General features: G+C 66.1%; 3 protein-coding genes across 4 annotated transcripts; 1 reads left to right on the top strand and 2 right to left on the bottom strand.

Annotated features, from left to right (window-relative positions):
* Window positions 1-681: 681 nt before the first annotated feature.
* On the bottom strand, window positions 682-20,811 carry EPO (erythropoietin). Its single transcript, XM_064737708.1, has 5 exons — window positions 20,687-20,811; window positions 4,816-4,958; window positions 4,004-4,090; window positions 2,826-2,990; window positions 682-1,647 (listed from the first exon to the last, which is right to left on the bottom strand). The coding sequence occupies exons 2-5, from the start codon at window positions 4,858-4,860 to the stop codon at window positions 1,522-1,524; spliced, it is 423 nt and encodes a 140-aa protein (XP_064593778.1). The 5' UTR covers window positions 4,861-4,958; window positions 20,687-20,811; the 3' UTR covers window positions 682-1,521.
* POP7 (POP7 homolog, ribonuclease P/MRP subunit) lies at window positions 10,137-11,218 on the bottom strand. Its single transcript, XM_064737690.1, has 4 exons — window positions 11,196-11,218; window positions 10,995-11,018; window positions 10,776-10,799; window positions 10,137-10,698 (listed from the first exon to the last, which is right to left on the bottom strand). Exons 1-4 carry the CDS (start codon window positions 11,216-11,218, stop codon window positions 10,173-10,175), a joined length of 597 nt encoding a protein of 198 aa, XP_064593760.1. The 3' UTR covers window positions 10,137-10,172.
* Window positions 11,926-20,685, top strand: ACTL6B (actin like 6B). 2 transcript variants are annotated; one of them, XM_064737707.1, is made up of 14 exons: window positions 11,926-11,994; window positions 12,156-12,232; window positions 13,374-13,539; window positions 14,344-14,444; window positions 14,543-14,640; window positions 15,363-15,457; window positions 16,506-16,612; window positions 17,543-17,632; window positions 18,371-18,432; window positions 18,524-18,638; window positions 19,422-19,502; window positions 19,594-19,689; window positions 20,118-20,204; window positions 20,282-20,685. In XM_064737707.1, exons 1-14 carry the CDS (start codon window positions 11,970-11,972, stop codon window positions 20,360-20,362), a joined length of 1,281 nt encoding a protein of 426 aa, XP_064593777.1. In that variant the 5' UTR covers window positions 11,926-11,969; the 3' UTR covers window positions 20,363-20,685. The 2 variants fall into 2 exon arrangements, with proteins under 2 accessions (XP_064593777.1, XP_064593776.1); XM_064737706.1 differs by having other exon boundaries at window positions 20,040-20,204.
* Window positions 20,812-21,632: the final 821 nt, after the last annotated feature.

The raw sequence follows: 21,632 nt of genomic DNA, 5'->3' as shown, positions 1-21,632 counted from the left end.
CCCACCCCCGAACCCCCCCCGAGCCCCCCCGGGGTGACCCCAACCCCCCCCTGAGCCCCCCAAAATCACCAAAATCCCCAAAACGCCCCAAAACGCCCCAAAAATGCCCCAAATCTCCCCCGGCCCCGCTCACCCGCCGCCGCCGGCGCCGCGCTGGCCCCGCCCACACAGGTGAGAAAAAGGGGCGGAGCCTGAACGGGGGCGGGGCCAGCGGTGCCAGGAAAGGGGCGTGGTTTGTGGGGAAACGGGCGTGGTTTAATAATAACTGGGTGTGGCTTGTGAGGGGCGGGGCCGTAGAAAGCCACGCCCCGGCGCCGCCCGGTCCCGGCGGGGATTGGCTGAGCCCCGGGGGGGAATTTGGGGAAATTTGGGGCGATTTGGGGGGGTCTGGGGGTATCAGGGACGTTCGGGGGGCGGCTCAGAGGGTTTGGGGGGTCCCGGGTTATTTGGGGTCCCGATTTGGGGGTCCCGTGAGATTTTGGGGGTCCCGGTTTGGGGGTCCTGGGTTATTTTGGGGGTCCCATTCGGGTGTCCCGGGTTATTTCGGGGGTCCCACTCGGGGGTCCCGGGTTGTTTTGGGGTCCCGGGTTGTTTCGGGGGTCCCATTCAGGGGTCCCGGGTGGTTTTGGGGGTCCCATTCGGGGGTCCCGGGTTGTTTTGGGGGTCCCGGGTTGTTTTGGGGGTCCCATTCGGCGCAGGCACTCGCGGGGTGGGCGGGGCTCTCATAAATATTCTCGTGTTTGCATTAAGTTACATGGGAGGGGGCGGGGTCTCCCCTGAGTGACAGCTGTCAATCAATCACCCGCGGGGCCTGGGCAGCCCAGGGCGCTCAGGCGGGAGGGGGATGATTGACAGCTGTCAATCACCTGCCGGCGCGTGCAACGTGCCGGGGGGAGGGGAGGGGGTGCTGACGACTCCTGGTGCTGGTGATTGACAGCTGACAGTCCTGGTGATTGACAGCTGATAGTCCTGGTGATTGACAGCTGTCAGTTCTGGTGATCGGGGTGGTCCGTGATTATTGGCAGCTGCTGCTGATGATTGACAGGTGATGCTGATGACTGACAGCTGACGGTGATTATTGACAGCTGCCGATGACGACTGGCATCTCTCCATGCTGACTGACAGCTGGCGGTCCTGACAGTTATCGATAATGATTGACAGCTGTGTGTGATTGACAGCTGATGGCAATGCTGGCTGGCAGCGCTCTGTGATGATTGACAGCTGTCGGTGCCGATTGGCAGCTGCTGACCGAGCGTGCTGGCTTTGGGCGACGATAGCCAGCCGTCCCTGGTGATGACTGACAGCTGTCTCCGGCGGTGATTGACAGCTGCTGGCAGTGATGATTGACAGCTGCAGGGAGTTATTGACAGCTGTCTCCGGTGATGATTGACAGTCGTCTCCGAGGGTGAGTGACAGTCAATGATTGACAGCTTTCCCCAGCGGTGGCTGGCAGAGTCTCTGGCGATGACTGACAGCTGTCTCCGGCGGTGATTGACAGCTGTCTCCGCTGATTGACAGCGCTCACCGGGGGCAGGTGTCGGCCAGGTAGAGCCGCACCTTCCCGCGCAGGAAGCGGCTCAGCACCCCCAGCAGCCGGGGGAGGGTCCGCACCCGCACGGGGGCGGGGGGCGACGCCGGGGGCGGGGCCTGAGGGGAGGGGCGGGGTCAGGGCCTCGACCGCCCGAGAAACTCAAAAATCCGAAAATCCCAGAACCCCCCCAAAACGCCCCAAAATCCCAAAACTCCCCAAAATCCCTCAAATCCCCCCAGACCCCTCAGCCCCCAGATACCCTAACCTCCCCACAACCCCAAATCCTCCCAAATCCGCCCAGATCCCCTCAAATCCCCCCAATTCATCATCCGCGTTAACCCCGCGGGCAAGCCCCCAAAGCACCGCCAGCTCCCAGATCCCATAAATCCCCCAATTTCCCCGTTTTGCCCCGTTACCGGCGCGGGCAGCCCCCGCAGCAGCCGCGCCAGGCTCCCATACCCCATAAATCCCCAATTTCCCCCGTTTTTGCCCCGGTTACCGGCGCGGGCAGCCCCCGCAGCAGCCGCGCCAGGCTCCCATACCCCATAAATCCCCAATTTCCCCCGTTTTTTGCCCGATTCGGTGTTACCGGCGCGGGCAGCCCCCGCAGCAGCCTGGCCAGGCTCCCATACCCCATAAATCCCCAATTTCCCCCGTTTTTGCCCCGGTTACCGGCGCGGGCAGCCCCCGCAGCAGCCGCGCCAGGCTCCCATACCCCATAATCCCCAATTTCCCCCGTTTTTGCCCGATTCCGGTGTTACCGGCGCGGGCAGCCCCCGCAGCAGCCGCGCCAGGCTCCCATACCCCATAAATCCCCAATTTCCCCCGTTTTTGCCCCGATTCCGGTTACCGGGCGCGGGCAGCCCCCGCAGCAGCCGCGCCAGGCTCCCATACCCCATAAATCCCCAATTTCCCCCGTTTTTGCCCGATCCCGGTGTTACCGGCGCGGGCAGCCCCCGCAGCAGCCGCGCCAGGCTCCCATACCCCATAAATCCCCAATTTCCCCCGTTTTTGCCCCGATTCCCGGTGTTACCGGCGCGGGCAGCCCCCGCAGCAGCCGCGCCAGGCTCCCATACCCCATAAATCCCCAATTTCCCCCGTTTTTGCCCGATTCCGTGTTACCGGCGCGGCAGCCCCGCAGCAGCCGCGCCAGGCTCCATACCCCATGAATTCCCCATTTCCCCCGTTTTTGCCCCGGTTACCGGCGCGGGCAGCCCCCGCAGCAGCCGCGCCAGGCTCCCATACCCCATAAATCCCCAATTTCCCCCGTTTTTGCCCCGATTCCCGGTGTTACCGGCGCGGGCAGCCCCCGCAGCAGCCGCGCCAGGCTCCGCGCCGCTCCGTACGCTCGGTCCAGGCTCGGCCGCACCCGCGGGTCCCGCAGCAGCTCCCGCGCCCGCAGCACCGCGGCCGCCAGCGCCGCCTGGCCCCGGGCCACCTCCTGCGCGCGGGACCCCGCCTGCCGGCGGCACCGGCGACACCGGCACGGCCGTCAGCGGGGACTTCAGCCCCGATTTTCCACGATTTTCCCCGATTTTTTCCCGATTTTTCCCGATTTTCCCCAATTTTCCTGGTTTTCCCCGATTTTTCCCGACTTTCCGGATCTTCCCTGTTTTCCCTGATTTTTCCCATTTTCCCCCGATTTTTCCCCAATTTTTCCCCAATTTTTCCCCAATTTTTCCCTGATTTTCCCCCGATTTTTCCCTGATTTTTCCCCATTTTCCCGGCTTATCCCGATATTCCCCAATTTTCCCTGATTTTACCTGATTTTCCCCCGATTTATCCCGATATTCCCCAATTTTCCCTGATTTTTCCCTGATTTTTCCCATTTTCCCCCGATTTTCCCCAATTTTTCCCTGATTTTTCCCTGACTTTTCCCCATTTTCCCCGGTTTTTCCCGATATTCCCCAATTTTCCCTGATTTTTCCCTGATTTTCCCCCGATTTTTCCCGATTTTCCCCAATTTTTCCCTGATTTTCCTCCCCGTTTATCCCGATATTCCCCAATTTTCCCTGATTTTTCCTGATTTTCCCCATTTCCCCCGATTTTTCCCGATATTCCCCAATTTTCCCTGATTTTTCCCATTTTCCCCAATTTTCCCTGATTTTTCCACGATTTCCCCGAATTTTCCCGGTTTCCCCCATTTTTTTCCCCGTTTCCCGGGATTTCCCCCGTTTTTCCCGGGATTTCCCCCCATTTTCCCCCGTTTCCCGGGATTTCCCCCGTTTTTCCCGGGATTTTCCCGGGATTTCCCCCCCGGTTTTTCCCGATTTCCCGGGATTTCCCCCGTTTTTCCCGATTTCCCGGGATTTCCCCCGTTTTTCCCGATTTCCCGGGATTTCCCCCGTTTTTCCCGGGATTTCCCGGGATTTCCCCCGTTTTTCCCGGGATTTCCCCCGTTTTTCCCGATTTCCCGGGATTTCCCCCCCGGTTTTTCCCGATCTCCCGTGTTTTCGCCCCATTCCCACTCACGTCCAGGCTCCGCCACAGGTTGAAGTTGACGCCGGGGTCGGGGACAGCGACGGCCTCGGGGAGGTCACAGTGGGGGCCGCACCCGGCCTGGGGGACACGGACACGGTGACAATGGGACACACACGGGGACACGGTGACACGGTGACACACACGGGACACGGGACACGGGGACACCACGGGACACGGACACGGTGACACGGACACGTGACAATGGACAGACACGGGACACGGACACGGACACGTGACACGGGACACGGGGACACGGGGACAACACGGGGACAGACACAGGGACACGGACACGGACACGGGGACACGGGACACACACGGGGACACGGACACGGGACACGGGGACAGACACGGGGACAGACACGGGACACGGGACAACGGGGACACGGACAGGGGACACGGGGAAAACAGGGACAGGGGACACGGGGACACACACGGGGACACACACGGGGACACGGACACAGACACGGGGACACGGTGACACGGACACGGACACGGACACGGTGACAATGGGACAGACACGGGGACACGGGGACACGGGGACACGGACACGGACACGGTGACACGGGGACAGACACGGGGACACGGACACGGACACGGACACGGTGACACGGGGACACCCCCGCCCCGAGGGGACACGGTGACACGGGGACACACACGGGGACACCCCCGAGGTGTCCTCGTGTCCCCTTCGTGTCCCCACCTGTGTCCCCACACCCCCCGATGTCCCCACGCCCCCCGCTGTCCCCCCGCTGTCCCCCCGCTGTCCCCGCTGTCCCCCCGCTGTCCCCGCAGTGTCCCCTCACCGTGCCGCGCTCGGCGTCGCGCGCCTCCAGGATGAAGCGCTCCATCACTCGGGGGTCGCAGAGCGAGGGGGGGCCCTCGGGGGGGGGCTGGGGGCGCCCCGGGACCCCCAACAGCAGCAGCGGCAGCAGCAGCGAGCACAGCCCTGGGGACACGGGGACATTTGGGGCCGTGGGGACATCGGGGGGGCTTGGGGATACCGGAGAGCCCCCCCCTCACCTGAGAGCCCCGCCCCCCCCAGAACCTCCCGCCCTCCCGGTGACCCCCCCCGACACACCTGGACCCCCCCACCTGAGCGCGCGGGGCACACCTGGGGACCCCCAAAATAGCTGCCCCCTCCCCCCCCCCACACACACACTCACCTGGGACCCTTCCCGCACACCTGGGACCCCCAAACGCACACCTGGGACCCCCAAACGCACCCCTGAGACCCCCAAACGCACACCTGGGGTCCTTTCCCGCACACCTGGGACCCCCTTCCCGCACACCTGGGACCCCCAAACGCACACCTGGGGTCCTTTCCCGCACACCTGGGACTCCCAAATGCACACCTGGGGTCCTTTCCCGCACACCTGGGACTCCCAAATGCACCTCTGGGACCCCAAACGCACACCTGGGACCCCCTTCCCGCACGCCCGGGGTCCTTTCCCGCACACCTGGGTCACCCCCTTTTCGTCCTCCGCACACCTGGGGGTCCCCCCTGCTCACCTGGGACCCCCAAACGCACACCTGGGACCCCCTCCCCGCACACCCGGGTCCTTTCCCGCACCTGGGACCCCCTTCCCGCACACCTGAGACCCCCAAATGCACCCCTGGGACCCCCAAACGCACACCTGGGATCCTTTCCCACACACCTGGAACCCCCAAATGCACCCCTGAGACCCCCAAACGCACACCTGAGACCCCCTTCCCGCACACCTGGGATCCTTTCCCACACACCTGGGACCCCCTTCCCGCACACCTGTGTCTCTCCCCGCACACGTGGGTCCCTCCGGCACACCTGAGCCGTCCCCCCCCGCCCCAGACTCACCCCTGGGACCCCCAAACGCCCCCTGCGCCCCCCCGCACACCTGAGCCCCCGCCCCGCCGCTCACCCGCCGCCCCCATGGCCGGCTGCTCATGGCCCGGGGGTCCCTGGTGGCCGTGCCGGGGCTGTCCCGGCCCCGCCGCGTCCCCCGGCCCCGGCCCCGGTTAATGTTTGATCCGAGGGGCCGCGGGGCCGGAAGGGCCCTGGGGGGGGGGGGGGCTCCATCCGCTCCCCCCGCGCCCCCCCCACAGCGGCGAGGAAAAGGCAGCGCAGGGAGCAGCACGTCGGCCCCTGGCCACGGGCCACCCGCGGGCGCCACCGAGGCGGGGGACACCGGGGGACACCGGGGACACGGGGGGGACATGGAGGGGACACCGACACGGGGGGCACACCGTCACGGGCCACCCCCGGGCGCCAACGAGGCGGGGGACACCGGGGGACACCGGGGGACAGCGGTGACACGGGTGGGGGACATGGAGGGGACACCGGGACGGGGGGCACACCGTCACGGGCCACCCCCGGGCGCCACCGAGGCGGGGGACACCGGGGGACACCGGGGGACACGGGGGGGACATGGAGGGGACACCGACACGGGGGGGACATGGAGGGGACACCGACACGGGGGGCACACCGCCACGGGCCACCCCCGGGCGCCAACGAGGCGGGGGACACCGGGGGACACGGGTGGGGGACATGGAGGGGACACCGGGACGGGGGGGACATGGAGGGGACACCGACACGGGGGGCACACCGTCACGGGCCACCCCCGGGCGCCAACGAGGCGGGGGACACCGGGGGGACAGCGGGGACACGGGGGGGACATGGAGGGGACACCGACACGGGGGGGACACGGGGGCAACAGGGATTTGGGAAGCTGGACACAAAGGTGTGGGAACGGGGGGACACAGAGGGGACACAGAGGGGACACGGGGACAATGGGACGGGGGGACACGGAGGGGACACGGGGGCACGGGTGGGACACGGAGGGGACACAGAGGGACACGGGGACGTGGGACGGGGGGACACTGCGGGGACACGGGACCGGGGAGTCAGGCACGGAGGTGGAAGAATGGGGGGACACGGAGGGGACAAGGGGAGAGGGTGACACGGGGATGGGGACACGGGGGGACAGGGGGACACGGAGGAAGAAAAAGGAGTGACACGGGCAGGGGGGACACGGAAAGGACACGGGGACACAGGGATAGGGGGACACAGGAGGGACAGGGGGACATGGGGACACGGGGACGAGAGGAGCCAGGCACGGGGACGTGGGGACACGTGGGGGGACACAGAGGGGGACACAGGGGGACACATGGGGACACACAGGGACAAGGACCCTGACGTGCAGATGTGGCTTGGGGACAAGGGGACAGAAGAGGGGACAGGGATGGGGGACAGTGAGAGTGGCACGGGGGGGACACGGCGACAACGTCCCGGGCACGGAGGGACAGAGGGGATGGGGACAAGAGAGGGGACACGGGGACACCCCCGGCCGTGGGAGCGCGGTGACACGCGGGGACACGGGGACACGGCTGGGGACAGCCCCGGCCGTGGGAGCGCGGGGACACGCGGGGACACGCCGACGGCGACACGCTCGCCGTGACACGGGGACGCGCCAGGCCGGGGGATCCCGGGATCCCCCCGGGCCCGGCGGAAGCGGCCGAACAATGGCGCAGCGTCACTGTCGCCGTCACCGTCCCCGCCGGCAGCGCCACCGCGGCCCCGGGGGCGGCCCCGGGATCCCCCGGCCCGGGGGAGGCGGCGCGGGGGACACGGAGCGGGGACACGGGGGACATTGGGGGACATTGAGGGACATTGAGGGGACATTGAGGGACATGAGGGACATTGGGGGGGACACGGAGCGGGGACACGGAGCGGGGACACGGGGGACATTGGGGGAAACTGAGGGACACTGAGCGGGGACACGAGGGATATTGAGGGACATTGGGGGGGACACGGGGGACATTGAGGGGAAACATTGAGGGACATTGAGGGTGGACATTGAGGGACATTAGGGGACATTCAGGGACATGGGGGGGACACGGGAGCGGGGGACATGAGGGACACTGAGGGGGACATTGAGGGACCATGGGGGGGACATGAGGGACACTGAGGGGGAGACATGGGGACATTGAGAGGGGACACGGGGGACATGGAGCGGGGACATTGAGGGACACTGAGGGGGGACACGGGGGACATTGAGGGGGGACATTGAGGGACATTGAGAGGGGACATTGAGGGACATTGGGGGGGACACGGAGCGGGGACACGGGGGACACTGAGAGGGGACATTGAGGGAGACATTGAAGGACATTGGGGGGGGACATTGAGGGACACTGAGGGGGGACACGGGGGACATGGAGGGGGGACATTAAGGGACATTGAGAGTGGACATTGAAGGGAGGACATTGAGGGACATCGAAGGGGGGACATTGGGGCAGGGCGCACGGGACACGGCGGGCCCGGCGGGCTCGGCAGGGACACGCGGGACACCCAGGTGACACGGAGGGGACACGGGGGGGACACGGAGGGGACACGGGGGTGACGCGGGCCCCCTGCCAGGCCGTACGTGCGGCTCCGCACAGCGCGGCCGCGGCTCCGGCGCCAGCGGGGCCAAAGGGCACCGGGGGCGGGGGGACGGCGACGGCCACGGCGACAGCGACGCCAAAGGGTCCCCCCGGTGTGTCCCCCCCCCCCCCCGCCGGGCAGGGACAGCCCCGCACGGCGGGGACAGCCCGGGGACCCCCGGCCGCCGGGAGCCCCCTCCGGTCACCTGGGTGTCCCTTTTGTCACCTGGGTGTCCCTTTGCCATCAGGGTCCCCTCATTTCCCCCTCCCCGTGCACCCTTAATGTCCCCAGTGTCACCTGGACCCCCCCAGAGTCCCCACATTTCCCCCCAGGTCCCTCTTTGTCACCTGGGTCCCCCCCCCCCCAGGTCCCTCTTTGTCACCTGGTCCCCCCCCCATTGTCACTGGACCCTCTCCCTGTGTCCCCCCCCCCCCCCATTGTCACCTGGGGGTTTCCTGCCCCCCAAATGTCACCGGTGACGCAGAGGAAGCCCCGCCCCCTAACCTGCCCCAAATCACCCCAAAAAACCCCAAATCTCCCCAAAAAAACCCAAAACCAAAAATACCCAAAAACCCGCAAGGTGTCACTGCTGCTGCTGCCACCGGCTTTATTGGGGTGTCACCTCCCCGTGTCCCCCCAAGAGTCCCCAGATTGCTGTGGGGGGGACCCAGGGTGACAGCGAGGGTTTGGGGTGACACCGAGAGCTCAGGGTGACATTGAGCATTTGGGGTGACATTGAGGGGTCCCAGGGTGACATCGAGGAACCCAAGCTGACAATGAGGGTCCCAGGGTGACATTGAGGGGCTTAGGGTGACATCGAGACCTCAGGGTGACACCGAGACCTTGGGGTGACACCAAGGGCTTGGGGTGACATTGATGGTTTGGGGTGACACCGAGGGCTCAGGGTGACATTGAGGGACCCAAGGTGACACCAAGTGACCCAGGGTGACATTGAGGGTTCGGCGTGACACCGAGACCTTGGGGTGACACCGAGGGTTTGGGGTGACATTGAGGGGTCCCAGGGTGACATCGAGGGACCCAAGCTGACAATGAGGGTCCCAGGGTGACACCAAGTGACCCAGGGTGACACTGAGGGTTTGGAGTGACATTGAGGGGTCCCAGGATGACACCAAGTGACCCAGGGTGACATTGATGGGCCTGGGGTGACATTGAGGTGCTCAGGGTGACACCAAGGGACCCGACCCGAGGTGACACCATGGTGGCCCCACTCGCAGCGCTCTCGGTGGCATCGTCCGTGTCCCCGAGGCCACCGTGGTGGCGTCACACACACAGCTCTCGGTGGCACCTCGGTGTCCCCAACTCCTTGCGGGTTCCTGGTGGCCCCGGGGGACAGTTCGGTGTCCCCAGGGGAGTTTGGTGGCCCCGGGGATGTTTCGGTGACGCCGTGGGGGTCCCGGGGGGGTTTCGGTGTCCCCCACAGTGCGGGGTCGGTCCCGGGGGGGATTCGGTGACCCTGCACCGGGGCTCGGTGGTCCCGGGGGGGTTCCGGTGACCCCGCCCCGGGGTCGGTGGTCCCGGGGGTGTTTCGGTGACCCCGCCCCGGGCTCGGTGGTCCCGGGGGTGTTTCGGTGTCCCCGCCCCGGGGTCGGTGGTCCCGGGGGTGTTTCGTCCCGGGCTCGGTGGTCCCGGGGCGGTTTCGGTGTCCCCGCCCCGGGCTCGGTGGTCCCGGGGGTTTCGTGTCCCCGCCCCGGGGGTCGGTGTCCCGGGGTGTTTCGCCCCGGGCTCGGTGGTCCCGGTGCCCCCTCAGGCACAGGGCGCCTCCCGGCACAGGCGGATGTGGATGGCCGAGTTGTGCCGCGGGGTGTCCCCGTCCCCGTCCCCGTCGCCGTCGCCGCCGTCGCTGTCGGCGCTGTCGGGGCCCTCGCGGTGCCGGTGCCGGTGGCGGTCCCGGTGCCGGTGCCGGTCGCGGAGGGGCACGGAGGAGGTGCTGGCGTGCAGGCGCAGCGCGCCCCCCGCGCCCGCCTGCAGCTGCAGCGCCAGGTTGATGGTGCGGGGCACGGCGAGCCCGAGCCCGTGCAGCCGCAGCTCCCCGGGACCCCCGCCCGGCGCCAGCAGCCGCTGGCAGCGCCGCAGCTGCGCCCGGAAATCCGAGCGTGACGTCACGAACACGTCATGGCTGCCCGCGCGCGCGGCGGGGGCGGCACCGGAGCGCGGGGGGGGGGGGGAACCCGCGGCGGGGGGGGGCGGGGCACGGCGGCGGCGGCGGGGGGGGGGCCCGGGGAGCGCCCCCGGGGGCGGGGACGGAGCGGAGGAGCGGCCCGAGGACATGCTGGGGGGAATAACGGGGAGGGGGCGTCAGGGGGGAACCGGGACACACCGGGACCGCCCCCAGACCCAAAAACCCACCGGGACCCCTCCCCCGAGGACATGCTGGGGGGAATAACGGGGAGGGGGCGTCAGGGGGGAACCGGGACACACCGGAACTGCCCCGGGAACCCCGAACCGCCCCCAGACCCAAAAGCCCACCGGGACCCCTCCCCCGGGGACACTGGTGGAAATAACGGGGAGGGGGCATCAGGGGCGGAACCGGGACACACCGGAACGCCCCCAGACCCAAAAACCCACCGGGACCCCTCCCCCGAGGACACGCTGGGGGGAATAACGGGGAGGGGGCGTCAGGGGAGAACCGGGACACACCGGAACCGCCCCCAGACCCAAAAACCCACCGGGACCCCTCCCCAGCTGGGGGAGAAACGGGGAAATAACGGGGAGGGGCGTCAGGGGGAACCGGGACACACCGGAACGCCCCCAGACCCAAAAACCCACCGGGACCCCTCCCCCGAGGACATGCTGGGGGAGAAACGGGGAAATAACGGGGAGGGGGCATCAGGGGCGGAACCGGGAACCCCCCAGACCCAAAAACCGCCCCCAGACCCCCCCAAACCGCCCGTGACATCCCCTGTGACCCCCCGGGACCTCCCCCCCACCCTAAAGCCCCCCCAAACCCCCCGGAACCCCCCCGAGACCCCCTCCCCAAAATCCCCCCCCCGCCGGACCTCGCGCGTCCCGCGCCGCCGCCGCTTCCGCTACGAGGCCACGCCTCCCCCGGAGCCACGCCCCCTCCTCGGCGGGGACACGCCCATGTAAGCACAACCCACATGGAACCACGCCCCCCCCGCGCGCCAGGGAGCGTTTTTGGGGTGTTTTTGGGGTGTTTTGGGGGTTTTTTAAAAGCCGACAGGGGGCGCTCCGCCCCCTCCCATCGCGCGCGAGCCCCGCCCCCCGCATCCGCCATTTTTGGGGTTTTTCAGTATTAAAAGCCGTTAATTTTTTAATTAATCAGCGGGGGTGATTGCGTGGGAGTGGCTTAAGGGAAACCACGCCCCTTTTCACAGACAGCTGACCACACCGTCACGCCCACAAAGGGGAGGAGCCTCGCTTTACAGACCACGCCCCCTCGCGGTTAACAAAGGGCCGCGGCCCCTTTAAGCGGCGCCATGGCGGCCAATGGGCGCGCGCGCCGCACGGCGGGCGCTGATTGGGCGCGGGCGGGGCCCCGCCCCCTGCCCGGCCGGCGCTGTCCCGGTGCTGAACGCGGCCATGAGCGGCGGCGTCTACGGCGGCGGTACCGGGGCGGGGCCAGGCCCCGGGGCGGGGCCACCGCGGGGGGCGGGGTCACGGCGGGAGGGGCGGGGCCAAGGCGGCGGTGGCGGGGGTAAAGGGGTGGGGGATGGGGGGGGGTCCCCGGGGGGGGGTCCCGGTGTCACCCCCGTGTCCCCTCCGCAGACGAGGTCGGGGCCCTGGTGTTCGACATCGGCTCCTTCTCGGTGCGCGCGGGCTATGCCGGCGAGGACTGCCCCAAGGTCGGTGTCCCCTCCTGTCCCCTCCTGTCCCCCCCGTGCCCCTGTCACAGCCCCCCGACAGACGGCGCCGCCGTGTCCCCTGCGTGCCATCCCCGTGGTGGTGACAATGCCACCAAGGCCATGGGCATCCCTAGACCGCTGTCCCCATGGTGGTGACAATGCCATACTGTCCCCAGCGTGCCATCCCCATGGTGGTGACAATGCCACCAAGGCCATGGGCATCCCTAGACCACTGTCCCCATGGTGGTGACAATGCCATAGTGTCCCCAGCATGCCATCCCCGTGGTGGTGACAATGCCACCAAGGCCATGGGCATCCCTAGACCACTGTCCCCATGGTGGTGACAAAGCCACCATCCCCCAGGACCCCCAGACCAGTGTCCCCATGGTGGTGACAATGCCATACTGTCCCCAGCGTGCCATCCCCATGGTGGTGACAATGCCACCAAGGCCATAGTCATCCCTACACTACTGTCCCCATGGTGGTGACAATGCCACCATCCCCCAGGACCCCCAGACCAATGTCCCCATGGTGGTGACAATGCCACCATCCCCCTGGCTATGGTGTCCCCAGGGCCACCTCCAGACCACAGTGTCCCCATCATGGTGACAATGCCACCATGTCCCCAGCATGCCATCCCCATGACCACAGTGTCCCCAGGGCCACCCCAGGCCCCATCCCCATGGTGGTGGCACTGTCCCCACGCTGTCCCCACGGTGGTGGCACTGTCCCCTCGCTGTCCCCATGTCCCCACGGCGGTGGCACTGTCCCCTCGCTGTCCCCATGTCCCCACAGCGGTGGCACTGTCCCCTCGCTGTCCCCACGGCGGTGGCACTGTCCCCTCGCTGTCCCCACGGTGGTGGCACTGTCCCCACGCTGTCCCCTGGCTGTCCCCACGGCGGTGGCACTGTCCCCTCGCTGTCCCCACGGCGGTGGCACTGTCCCCTCGCTGTCCCCATGGCGGTGGCACTGTCCCCTCGCTGTCCCCTCGCTGTCCCCACAGCGGTGGCACTGTCCCCTCGCTGTCCCCTGTCCCCAGGCCGATTTCCCCACCACGGTGGGGCTGCTGTCCCCGTGTCCCCACGGTGGTGGCACTGTCCCCTCGCTGTCCCCGTGTCCCCACGCTGTCCCCTGTCCCCAGGCGGATTTCCCCACCACGGTGGGGCTGCTGTCCCCAGACGAGGTGGCGCTGGAGCTGGACGGGGACAAGGACAAGAAGGGTGGCAAGGTGTACTACATCGACACCAACGCGCTGCACGTGGCCCGCGAGGGCGTCGAGGTCCTGTCCCCGCTCAAGAACGGCATGAGTGAGGACACGGGGACATCGGGGACATCAGGGGACAATGGGGACATCGGGGACATTGGGGGGATTGGGGGGCACTGGGGACATTTGGGGACATTGGGGGGACACAGAGCAATGTGTGAGGATCAAAGGGACTGCAGGGGACACGGTGAGAGATCAGGGACAGCACAGGGACATTTGGGGACATTTGGGGACATTGGGGCACACGGAGGGGCACAGGAGGACACCAGGGGCTGGGGGTCTTGGGGATTGGGTTGGGGGTCTCGGGGGTGGCTGCTGTGCCCCAGTGCCTGCATGTCCCCAATGTCCCCTTGTCCCCAATGCCCCCAATGTCCCCAATGTCCCCATGTCCCCAATGTTTTAGTGTCCCCAATGTCCCCAATGTCCCCATTGTCCCCAATGTCCCCAATGCCCCCAATATCCCCCACGTCCCAATGTCCTCAATGTCCCACTGTCCCCAATGTCCCAAATCCCCCCAATGTCCCCCATTGTCCCCAATGTCCCCAATACCCCCAATGCCCCCAATGTCCCCATGTCCCCATTGTCCCCAATGTCCCCAATGTCCCCATGTCCCAATGTCCCCAATGTCCCACTGTCCCACTGTCGCCAATGTCCCCAATGCCCCCACTGTCCCCATTGTCCCCAATCCCCCCAATGTCCCCATTGTCCCCAATGCCCCCAATGTCCCTAACCCCCCCAGTGCCTCCAGTGTCCCCATTGTTCCCAATGCCCCCAGTGTCCCCATTGTCCCCAATGTCCCCACTGTCCCCAGTGTCCCCAATCCCCCCAATGTCCCCAATGTCCCCAGTCGAGGACTGGGAGTGCTTCCAGGCCATCCTGGACCACACCTACGGCAAGCACGTCAAGTCGGAGCCGGGGCTGCACCCGGTGCTCATGTCCGAGGCGCCGGTAGGTGTGACACGGCTGTCCCCAGTGTCCCCTGGGTGTGACACCGCTGTCCCCAGGCTGTCCCTCCCCAGCGTCCCCATGTCCCCCCCGTGCCGCAGTGGAACACGCGCGCCAAGCGGGAGAAGCTGACGGAGCTCATGTTCGAGCACTACAACATCCCGGCCTTCTTCCTCTGCAAGACGGCCGTGCTCACCGCGTATCCCTGAGTGTCACCTGTGTGTCACCTGAGTGTCACCTGAGGGTCCCCTGGGTGTGTCCCCACTGTCCCGGGTGTCCCCAGGGTGTCCCCAGCTCATGTTCGAGCACTACAACATCCCGGCCTTCTTCCTCTGCAAGACGGCCGTGCTCACCGCGTATCCCCGAGTGTCACCTGAGTGTCACCTGAGGGTCCCCTGGGTGTGTCCCCACTGTCCCGGGTGTCCCCAGGGTGTCCCCAGCTCATGTTCGAGCACTACAACATCCCGGCCTTCTTCCTCTGCAAGACGGCCGTGCTCACCGCGTATCCCCGAGTGTCACCTGGGTGTCACCTGTGTGTCACCTGAGGGTCCCCTGGGTGTGTCCCCACTGTCCCGGGTGTCCCCAGGGTGTCCCCACGGTGTCCCCAGCTCATGTTCGAGCACTACAACATCCCGGCCTTCTTCCTCTGCAAGACGGCCGTGCTCACCGCGTATCCCCGAGTGTCACCTGTGTGTCACCTGTGTGTCACCTGTGTGTCACCTGTGTCACTTGGCTGTCCCCTGGGTGTGTCCCCACCGTCCCCGTTGTGCCCCTTGACCCCCCGTCCCAGCTTTGCCAACGGGCGCAGCACGGGGCTGGGCGTGTCTGACAAGGATGGGCGTGGCCAGGGCGGTTGGGTGTGGCCGGTGGGTGTGGCCAGGGCGGGTCCCGCCCCGTTGTGCCCCTTGACCCCCGTCCCAGCTTTGCCAACGGGCGCAGCACGGGGCTGGTGCTGGACTCGGGCGCCACCCACACCACGGCCATCCCCGTGCACGACGGGTACATCCTGCAGCAAGGTGAGCACACCTGGACAGGTGAGAACACACCTGGGACACACCTGGGACACACCCGGGGCAGGGGGGGCCATGGGGACACAACGGGTACATCCTGCAGCAAGGTGAGCACACACCTGGACAGGTGAGAACACACCTGGGATACACCTGGGACACACCTGGGGAGGGAGGGGTACTGGGGACACACCTGAGACAGGTGAGAACACAGCCAGGACACACCTGGAGGGGAAAGAGTATCTGAAACACACCTGGGACACACCTGGGACACACCTGGGGCACACCCGGGACAGGGGGGCAATGGGGACACACCGGGTACATCCTGCAGCAAGGTGAGCACACACCTGGACAGGTGAGAACACACCTGGGACACACCTGGGGCACACCCGGGGTGGGGGGGGCAATGGGGACACACCGGGTACATCCTGCAGCAAGGTGAGCACACACCTGGACAGGTGAGAACACACCTGGGACACACCTGGGACAGGTGAGAACACACCTGGGACACACCTGGGGAGGGAGGGGTACTGGGGACACACCTGAGACAGGTGAGAACACAGCCAGGACACACCTGGAGGGGAAAGAGTACCTGAAACACACCTGGGACACACCTGGGACAGATCAGAACACACCTGGGACACACCTGGAGCAGGTGAGAGAGCACCTGGGGCACACCTGGAAAGGGAGGGGTATTGGGGACACACCTGAGACAGGTGAGAACACACCTGGGACAGATCAGAACACACCTGGGACACACCCATGCAGGGGAGGGGCACCAGGGACACACCCATGACACACCAGGCACAGGTGAGAACACACCTGGGACACACCCATGACACACCTGGCACAGGTGAGAACACACCTGGGACACACCCAGGACACATCTGGACAGGTGAGAACACACCTGGGACACACCCAGGACACACCCATGACACACCTGGCACAGGTGACAGCTGGCAGGGCACAACCGCAATGCCCACCCCAAGCCCGTGCAGGCCCTGCCCACCTGTGCCAGGTGCGGGTGGGCGTGGCCTGACGCGGCCCCGCCCCGCAGGGATCGTCAAGTCGCCGCTGGCCGGGGATTTCATCTCCATGCAGTGCCGGGAGCTCTTCCAGGAGCTCAACATCGACATCGTGCCGCCCTACATGATCGCCGCCAAGGTGGGCGGGGCCGCCAAGGTGGGCGGGGCCACGCACGACGCTCCTCCCACCTGTGGGTGGGGTATCCTTAGTCCCACCCTGATTGGGGTGGGCTCATTTAGCTCCACCCCCTGTGTTAGCTCCGCCCATTTTGGGGTGGGCTCATTTAGCTCCACCCCCTGTGTTAGCTCCGCCCAGTTTTGGGGTGGGCTAATTTAGCTCCACCCCCTATGTTAGCTCCACCCATTTTGGGGTGGGCTCATTTAGTTCCACCCTTTGTGTTAGCTCCGCCCAGTTTGGGGTGGGCTCGTTTAGCTCCACCCCCTATGTTAGCTCCACCCATTTTGGGGTGGGCTCATTCAGCTCCATCCCCTGTGTTAGCTCCGCCCAGTTTTGGGGTGGGCTCATTTAGCTCCACCCCCTGTGTTAGCTCCGCCCAGTTTTGGGGTGGGCTCATTTAGCTCCACCCCCTGTGTTAGCTCCACCCAGTTTTGGGGTGGGCTCATTTAGCTCCACCCCCTGTGTTAGCTCCGCCCAGTTTTGGGTGGGCTCATTTAGCTCCACCCCCTTCTGAGCACCCAAAATTATTGGCCCCGCCCCCTTTGGGGCTGGGCTCCTTTAGCTCCACCCACTTATGGGCAGCCAAATTATTAGCCCCGCCCTTTTTGGGGGTGGGATCATTTAGCTCCACCCTCTTCTGAGCATCCCAAATTATTTGCTCCACCCATTTTGGGGTGGTCTTTCCCCTTAGCCCCACCCCCTTAAGATCACACTCCTCATTGGACACTCCTATCATTTAGCCCCACCCCCTGCATGACATCACCCTCAGACTCCTCCCCTTACCCCATCCCAGGGGAAGCTCCTCCCCTTCCCTTTGACATTATTACTCGCAAACCACGCCCTCTTTCTGGCCGGCCCCGCCCCTTTTGTGGCCGGCCCCGCCCCCTGCAGGAGCCGGTGCGGGAAGGGGCCCCCCCGAGCTGGAAGAAGAAGGAGAAGCTGCCCCAGGTGTCCAAATCCTGGCACAACTTCACCTGCAACGTGAGCAGGGGGCTTCGGGGGTCCCGAGGGGGGTTTGGGGGTCCCTGAGGGGGATTTGGGGGTCCTGAGGGGGTTTGGGGGGTCCTGAGGGGGATTTGGGGGGTCCTGAGGGGGGTTTGGGGGTCCCTGAGGGGATTTTGGGGGTCCTGAGGGGGATTTGGGGGGTCCTGAGGGGGTTTTGGGGGTTCCTGAGAGGGATTTTGGGTCCTGAATGAGATTTGGGCGGTCCTGAGGGGATTTGGGGGTCCCTGAGGGGGATTTGGGGGTCCTGAGGGGGATTTGAGGGTTCCTGAGGGGATTTTGGGGGGCTTGAATGGGATTTGGGGGTCCCCAGGTGGATGTTTGGGGATCCCCGAGGGTGATTTCGGGGTCCCTGAAGGGGATTTTGGGGAGGGGGTTTTTGGGGATTCCTGAGGAGGATTTTGGGGTATCCAAGTGGATTTTTTGGGGTCCCCGACAGTGATTTCGGGTCCCTGAAGGGGATTTTGGGAGGGGTTTTTTGGGTGTCCCCAGCTGGATTTTTGGGAGTCCCCGAGGTGATTCGGGGTCCCTGAAGGGGGTTTTGCAGAGGGGTTTTTTTGGGGGTCCCCAGCTGGATTTTTTTGGGGATCCCCGAGGTGATTTCGGGGTCCCTGAAGGGGGTTTTGGGGAGGGGGTTTTTGGGGGTCCCCAGTTGGATTTTTGGGAGTCCCTGAGGTGATTTCGGGGTCCCCCACCCCATTTTTGGGCCCCCCCCAGGAGGTGATCCAGGACTTCCAGGCCTCGGTGCTGCAGGTGTCGGACTCGCCCTATGACGAGCAGTGAGTGCCGGCCCTGGGGGGCTCTGGGGGGGATTTTGGGTTGGGGATTTTGGGGCGGGGTCCCCCCCAAACCCGCCCTGTCCCCCCGCAGGGTGGCGGCGCAGATGCCCACGGTGCACTACGAGATGCCCAACGGGTACAACACCGACTACGGCGCCGAGCGGCTGCGCATCCCCGAGGGGCTCTTCGACCCCTCCAACGTCAAGGTTCCGGGGGGCTCGGGGCTCCTGGGGGTCTCTAAGCGGGGGTTTGGGGGTCCTGGGGGGTCTCTGAGTGGGGGTTCGGGTCTCTCAGGGGGATTTTGGGGGTCTTTGGAATTCTCTGAGAGGGATTTTGGGTCCTGAGGGGTTTGGGGGTCCTGGGGGTCTCTAAGTGGGGGTTTGGGGGTCCTTGGGGTCTCTGAGGGGGGTTTGGGGTCTCTGAGGGGGGGTTGGGGGTCTCTCAGGGGGATTTTGGGGGTCTTTGGGGTGCTCTGAGAGGGATTTTGGGGTCCTGAGGGGATTTGGGGGGTCCTGGGGGGTCTCTAAGTGGGGGTTTGGGGGTCCTGGGGGGTCTCTGAGGTGGTTGGGGGTCCTGGGGGGGGTCTCTGAGTGGGGGTTCGGGGTCTCTGAGGGGGATTTTGTGGTCTCTGAAGGGGTTTAGGGGGACCTGGAGGGGGTCTCTGAGGGGGGGTTTGGGGTCTCTGAGGGGGGGTTCAGGGTCTCTCAGGAGGATTTGGGGGTCTTTGGGAGTCTCTGAGGGAATTTGGGGGTCCCCGGTGGGGTTTTTGGGGGTCCCCGGTGGGGATTTGGAGGTCCCCATGGGGGTCCTGGGGGGGGTTTTGGGGACTCTGAGGGGTTTGGGAGACCCCCATGCCCTCCTGACTCTCCCAGTGCCGAGGTTTGGGGGACCCCAGGGGGTTTGGGGGGTCTCAGAGGGTCCCATGGGGTTCCCAAGGGGGGTTTTGGGGTTTTTGGGACCCCCTGACCCCCCGTTTTTCCTTCCCCCAGGGCCTCTCGGGGAACACCATGCTGGGCGTGGGCCACGTGGTGACCACCAGCATCGGGATGTGTGACATCGACATCCGGCCCGTGGGTCTGGGGGCTCTGGGGGGCGTTTGGGGGGGGTTCCGGGGGGTGGCAGGGACCCCTCTTGACCCCCCTGCCCCCGTGTGCCCCCCAGGGTCTGTACGGCAGCGTCATTGTCACCGGCGGGAACACGCTGCTGCAGGGCTTCACCGACCGCCTCAACCGCGAGCTGGCCCAGAAAACGCCCCCGGTGAGGGACCCCCGGATTGGGGATGGGGACCCCCGGGATGGGGACCCCAAACCCCCCCTGTGAGAGACCCCAAATCCCCCCTGTGAGGGACCCCCAAGTTTGGGACCGGGGGGGTGGGAGGGGCTGAAAGTGACCCCAAATCATCCCCATGAGGGACCCCCACAATTTGGGGATGGGAGACCCCAAATTCTCCCTGGGAGGGACCCCCACAATTTGGGATGAGGGGACCTTGAACCCCTCTGAGGGGCATTTGAGGGTGGGGGTGGGACCCACACTGGGCCTCAGGGTTTCTCCCAGTTACCCCCAGTCACTCCTGTGGTGGTTTCCCAGTCACCCCCAATGTCTCCCAGTTGCCCCCAGTGGTTTACAGCTGCCCCCACAGCGATTCCCAGTTGCCCCCAGTGCTCCCAGTAACGCCCCTGTCCCAGAGCATGCGCCTCAAGCTCATCGCCAGCAACAGCACCATGGAGCGGCGCTTCAGCCCCTGGATCGGGGGCTCCATCCTGGCCTCGCTGGTGAGCCCGGGGCTCCGGGGACAGCCGGGGGGTCCTCCCACACGGGACCCCTCTAAACGGCCCCAAATTCCCCGCAGGGCACCTTCCAGCAGATGTGGATCTCCAAGCAGGAGTACGAGGAGGGCGGGAAGCAGTGCGTGGAGCGCAAGTGCCCCTGAGGAGACCTGAGAGAACCTGAGGGGAACTGAGGGAAATCTGAGGGGACCTGAGGGGATCTGAGGGCCCCTGAAGGAACCTGAGGGGTCCTGAGGGTTTCTGAGGGAACCTGAGGGGAACTGAGAGAATCTGAGGGAGCCTGAGGGGTCTTGAGGGTTTCTGAGGGGAACTGAGAGAATCTGAGGGGTCTTGAGGGGCCCTGAGGGAACCTGAGGAGATTTGAGGGAACCTGAGGGCCCCTGAGGGAAACTGAGGGGATCTGAGGGAACCTGAGGGGGCCTGAGGGGAAAATCGCGCAGGAATCCATTAAAACCCGCACAACCCACCTGGAACCGGCTCAGTGGCAGCAGGGATCGGTGGGGACGATTCGCGGGAGGGGTTGAGGGTTTTTTTCAACCGATTTTGGCGGATTTCGCCTCAAAAAAAACCAAAAACAAACCCAAAGAAAAAAAAAAAAAGCACCCCCGAACGGCCGGTCACGTGACCGGGGTGGGCACGTGCCGGGGGCGGGCGGCGCTGCTGCGCAGGCGCGAGGGCACGTGACGGCGAAAGGGCGGGAGAGCGTGCGCGAGACGCCGCGCGGGGTCTCGCGAGAACTCGGCGGCGGCTGCGGCGGCACCGCCCCCCTGCGGCCGCGGCGGGAACTGCGCGCCGCCGTTCTCGCGAGAGCCCTACGCACCCCGTTAGCTCCGTTACCGGGCGGGTGGGGCGGGGGGGGGGGGAGGAGAGAGAGCTGGTTCGGTGACGTCACGAGCCGGAACGGTGATGTGAGTACTCGGCCGAAGGAGAGACCGGCGCTGGAACTGGGACAGGGGGAAAAAACGGGGGACTGTGTGCGGGGGAAAAGGCGCCCGCAGTGCGCACGCGCGGCCCCCTCACGGACTCCAACTGCCGGCAGCCTCCGCGCGCGCGCGGCGAGGCCCCCGCGCAGGGCGACCCGACCGCGCCTGCTCCGTCTTCCGGCCGCCCGCCCTGCCTCTCCCCGCGCCTCGCCCGTTCCTCAGGCCTTCATCGGAATCCTCCCGGTGACTCCTGCCCTTCCCCCCAGCCGCCGTTCTCCCGCCCTCTCCGCGCAGGCACTCCCCTCGGCCACCCCAAGCTCCCGAGGCCCCCTCTCTCTCCCTGCGCGCCGACTCTCGCGATTGGCCGCCGCGCGCCCCGCAGCCGCTCCTATTGGCTGAGCTCCGCCGCCCCTCCCCTTTTAGTGGGCGTTCCCACGCGGAGCCCCGCCCTTCCCCTATATAAGCCCCGGCGGGCCGCCGCGGCGCTGCC

This window comes from Zonotrichia leucophrys, unplaced genomic scaffold, assembly GCF_028769735.1.
Source record: "Zonotrichia leucophrys gambelii isolate GWCS_2022_RI unplaced genomic scaffold, RI_Zleu_2.0 Scaffold_99_161681, whole genome shotgun sequence".
Classification (NCBI taxonomy): Eukaryota; Metazoa; Chordata; class Aves; order Passeriformes; family Passerellidae; genus Zonotrichia; species Zonotrichia leucophrys.
This window is presented reverse-complemented; position numbering and strand designations above follow the sequence as displayed.